This window comes from Cynoglossus semilaevis, chromosome 19 (assembly GCF_000523025.1).
Source record: "Cynoglossus semilaevis isolate Cse_v1.0 chromosome 19, Cse_v1.0, whole genome shotgun sequence".
NCBI lineage: Eukaryota > Metazoa > Chordata > Actinopteri > Pleuronectiformes > Cynoglossidae > Cynoglossus > Cynoglossus semilaevis.
The window spans coordinates 1,060,799-1,065,538 of record NC_024325.1 but is presented as its reverse complement, the minus strand read 5'-3'; the positions used below and the strand labels follow the sequence as shown (position 1 = coordinate 1,065,538).

At 35.1% G+C, this 4,740-nt stretch overlaps 1 protein-coding gene across 8 annotated transcripts in view; it reads left to right on the top strand.

Moving 5' to 3' along the window:
• LOC103394758 (roundabout homolog 1-like) overlaps positions 1 to 4,740 on the top strand; it is a 76,906-nt gene that overhangs the window by 4,411 nt on the left and 67,755 nt on the right. For 6 of the 8 annotated variants that reach the window (XM_025065557.1, XM_017041910.2, XM_017041909.2 and 3 more), the window contains 2 exons: positions 281 to 378; positions 1,361 to 1,432. In XM_025065557.1, the coding sequence (XP_024921325.1) occupies positions 281 to 378; positions 1,361 to 1,432 (170 nt within the window). Of the gene's footprint in view, positions 1 to 280; positions 379 to 1,360; positions 1,433 to 4,130 lie in introns of those variants that run through there. The other 2 variants (XM_025065558.1, XM_017041913.2) reach the window with 2 other exon arrangements.

The window sequence follows — 4,740 nt, the reverse complement described above, 5'->3', positions numbered from 1 at the left end:
ATGATTATGTTGAGAAAACATTTATCATAAAAATAAAACCAAATGCAGATGGAAAAGTGGAAATCCTCCTCTTCTTTCTTGAAAACAGTTGAACTCTAAATGTTGGTATTAAATTAATGTATGGTTGTATTCTATATGTATGTCACTTGATATTTGTTTATTAAAACTTATTTTCTGACTGGACTGTATTTTAGCCTTAGAACAAGTGATGTGATGTGCTGTTGTTGGGGCTTTTTCAAAATTAAATTAAGTTTCAAAATCTTTCTGTCATTCACCTCAGGACCATGAAGGCTGAACAATCACATCTGACGTTTCTTCTCATCAGTGCATTTTATGTACAGCTGCTGCAGCTCGGCCAAACTGTGGGCATGTCACCAGGTGAGGATCTTGTTAGTGTGTTTGTAACAGTAAAACAAAACAGAAAATGCACAAAGAACAGTATTACTGTTGATTAATAATTAATTATTCATCATTAAATGATGACTTATTGAATTGTGACAATCTTAACAAATCAGAATTCCGAGTTAGCTTAGCCTAGCTTTGGCGAAAAGTGACATTGTTATTGTCAGTAATAGGGCTGAAGTTATAAACAACTAAAGTTAGTATTTGTATAAAAATGTGGAGAAAATGTAACATTTGGCTGGACTTTTGTAAGAGGGGAAAGAACAGCGGAGCTATTTTCAATCGTTAAACTGTAAAATGTGCACTTAGCACCACCCACAAACAGGAAGCTTCAGGGTAAGTGTTGACACATTTTCTATAACAAATTGCTTTTCTTCCCACACTCGAATCTGTAGTTTATTTTTTATTATGAACACTATAAATTGTTGATTATAATTGATTCTATAATAATTCTATATATAATTGAATATATAAATAATGTATAATCCCCAATTAAGTTACAATGTGAGATGACAGTGCCCTCTACTGACAATATTCTGAATAACGGCACACAATACACCAACAAGTAAACTGTATTTCACCTGTGAAAAAAGATTTTAACATTCGTTTTTGTAAGTATTTATCATTTTTATTTGACTACATTCAATTAGTAAAGTGTTGCTTTAGACTGAGCTAAAAAATAAATTAAATTTTCATATTAATCAGGATATTTGTCTTCCGTTCACCTCTCTGTGACAGAACCTGACACCTGAGATTTCAGTGTAGTCAGTCATCATTTTAATAAAGGTAAATAAAAAAAAATTAAAAAAAAGTCCAATTACAATTTTTTTCTACTCCTAACTAACATTGATATAATAACACACGTGCATCATCAATAGAATAGAAGCAGAAAATGTCGCACTCTACACGAATTGCGTTGCACAAAAAACAGAATAATCCACTATTGTTTTTCAAACAGATTCTGGAGAGATCCATGATGTCATCACCCGCAAACCTGAATCTGAACATGACAACGGCTTTGGATACAGAGGTACGTTTCAGTGGCTATTTGAGGGGAATAGTTGTACCGTGTACTCCATGTATTATACAGTATGTATGTTACTAAGGAGATTTATTATTCAAGTAATTTTTGGAGTAAAAATATTAATAATAAAGCAACAAAGAAATCACAAACAAAAGGAACTTAATTCCACTGCCGCAACTGTAAACATTAAATGCTGTAGCCAAGCCAATACGCTTTCCCTCAGCCTTACTTTTAATATGCTAAGCACTCTGATGTAGACCATTATAAGAAGCGCTAAAGCTATAAACCAACGATCTCTTCTTAAAATAAATAAATAAATAAAAATAAGAGAGGAAGAAGAAAAATCGAGTTACTCTCAGCTGCCCTTTGTCAGTTTTTGCCATTTGAAGACTGGTATGTGTGTCTGAATCATTGATGCTGGCACGTACAAAGGCATTTCATAGCACTTGGACACAAACCTAGCATCCTGGCAACGTATCGCTAAGAATTTTCATTTATGTACATATTCGGTGTATCTTTGGGTTAGGTTTCTTAAATATGTCTTGACTAATGTTGCTGGAATATTGAGTGGGAGTTAGTCATCACATCTAAAGAGGGATATCGATTGTATGGGAATGAACTTACACCGATAATGACTGCCAGTACCTCTGACAAAGCCCACTATTAGCGGTGAATGTTTGGTCATCACTTGGTTTCTTTTAGGGGATATCTTATTTTCACATTTATTTATTGTGCTACAAGAGATATTTTTCTTGTTAGTAGTCAACGAGATTGTTGTTCCATAACAGATAACTGTCCACATGACTGGCAGTTTCCCAGCTGGGACTGAGTTGGTGCGAGAGCAGAAGTGTGGTGGTTGCATCAGTTTCCCCTCTTTGTTTTGTGTTTTCTCGCCATAGGAAAAGAAAAGTGTGATTATGGAAAAGTCAGCCACAATAGCAAAGTGTGAGATAAGCTGACATGGGATGGAATCAACATTTATGTTATAGATAATGGAGTAAAGGGGCTGTCAAAAATCAACATGTCCCATAAATCTATGCTACTATAGATCTTTAATTCTTGGCATTTTATCCACCTACACACAGATGAGATTGTATTTGTATCAGTTTTTTTAATCATAATTCCCTTGGAATAATTGATGCTTGGATCTGAACCAAATGAAGTAGGTGCAGTAGACTGTTTTTTTTTATTATTACAAGCCATGAATTTACCCATGAGCATCACATCTGTTGTTATTTCGAAGGCCTCATGTGATAACGCAGGAGCTCCACTGCACTGCTGAAATCTGTCTTCTCTGTTTTTTTTTCTCTTCTGGCTTTGCTGTAACTGCTGCCAGCTTTCTCTGCCAAAACCATATGAATTATGTCTAATTATGCAGCCATTACATTACCAAGACCATAGTGTCCTCTACAGGACTATTGTGGTATACTCCAGCCAGTGAGTGTCAGCCAACTTGCCTGCCACAGACATATAGTGAGCATAATGGGGTCTCTATGGGGAGAGAAAGAAATTCAGTAATAACGTGCAGCGAAAATGGTCAATCTGGCAAAAATGTTTTGGTATTTTAGAAAAGATAATGCTGAACACAGCAGAAAAATAAGACGGATTAGACCCAATGCGGAGTCAAGGTTGAAGGTGGTGTACAACCTTGAATGTTCTCCGGTCTATTGCAGTATTTTTCCATATAACAACTCTCCATTCCATCACATTTTATTTTTTGCATCTGTTGTGCCTCCTTTTAGCTCCATTCTTGACACGAAGCTATCTTCTTTGAGTAGGATTTAATTCCTAATTTGAACACAGCGGTAAGAGGAAATGCAGTCATGCTCCACTATTAATTTTAACTAATTAAATTCAAACCACACTTGGATGCATTGATTTCAATGGTCTCTACAACAGTTGTGATATGTGTCACGTCTAAATGCAGTTATAGGATGCATCTAAAACATTTCCTTTGATTAAGTAGTGCAGATTATCCCTTAGAGAAAAAACCATAATTAAGAACGTTCAGGGAAAAAGATATTCCAGCTAATGTTGAGCTAGAATTTACTGGTACACGAGAAGGGGATTTTTCAACAACTTGGTTAAGAAGATAATTTTCTCCCATTTATGATGTTGTTTTTTTTCTAGTGTTAAATCATTTCACTGTTTGGACGTAAGACCTTGTTACTTATTCTCGATAACTTCGGACTCGGATTCAATGTAGTTGCATTACTGCCATTTACTGGGCATACTTTCTAAAGGTTACTATGTACTTGCCTAGGAAGTACAGGCCCATAAAGAGAAAAGACTCACATTTTCTAAACAAATATCCATATATTACAAACAAGGATAATAAGGATGTGCTAGACACATTACATCTGTTTTTTGTTCTTTCTTATTAATAAAGAATATACTTTTTTTTTGGCCGTGACAAAAAACAGTATGGTCTGCAGACTTTATAGTGTATTGCTTCCCATCCACCAGTAGAGGGCGGGCTTGGACTCCTGCGACAACAGAAGACGAATCACAAGTATGACAAGTGACATAAATGTAAACATTTATGGGTTTTCATTTTCCCTCCGTTTCATTTTGTATCGAGTCTTGTTACCATGGGTTTTAATATGATATAATATATTTTTTACGATATGATACATGGATACATGATATACTTTGAAAAGTCGGTTACAGTAGAAAACAGCGTTCACGTAATTGTTAACAGGAAATTAAAATACTGCAGAGTGATGTTTATGTCAGGGTAATGGGACTGCACTTCACGGCTGTTCTTTTGGGGAAGAAAATTGACACAAGATCACTAAAAGCAAATTTAATACTAGTTTTTAAATACACCTTAATTTAACGTCAAATACATTAGCTTCGGACATCTGCTTTTGATTTGTTGTTGTTGTTGATATGTATCTAACAATAGTTCTTCTCTAATACTTCTGCAAGAATGTTAGAACCTCAAATGACTGTCATACACCGTTGGCTGTTGCTAAAGAATACCACAAGTTATGGTTAATACAGTAAAATGTTCCTCGAAATATGTAAAAGTGTTGCAAAGGTAGTATTGCACATATATACTCACATATATACGTGTTGTATATATATGCAATACTACCTTTACAAGTAAGGGGTGTGGCTCCCACTGTGGATATCAATTAAAATTGGAGCATTTAACTTGAATTTCTAATTCGATGTTTCAAGCCTTTACATTTGTCTAACTTCTACCAAGTCCTTCTTATGAGGGATGCAAAAATGCAGTCGTGAATAAATGTGTGTCCTTGTGCGGTTAAATGCTGCCTGACTCGCTGGAATCTCCTGTACGCAGCAGA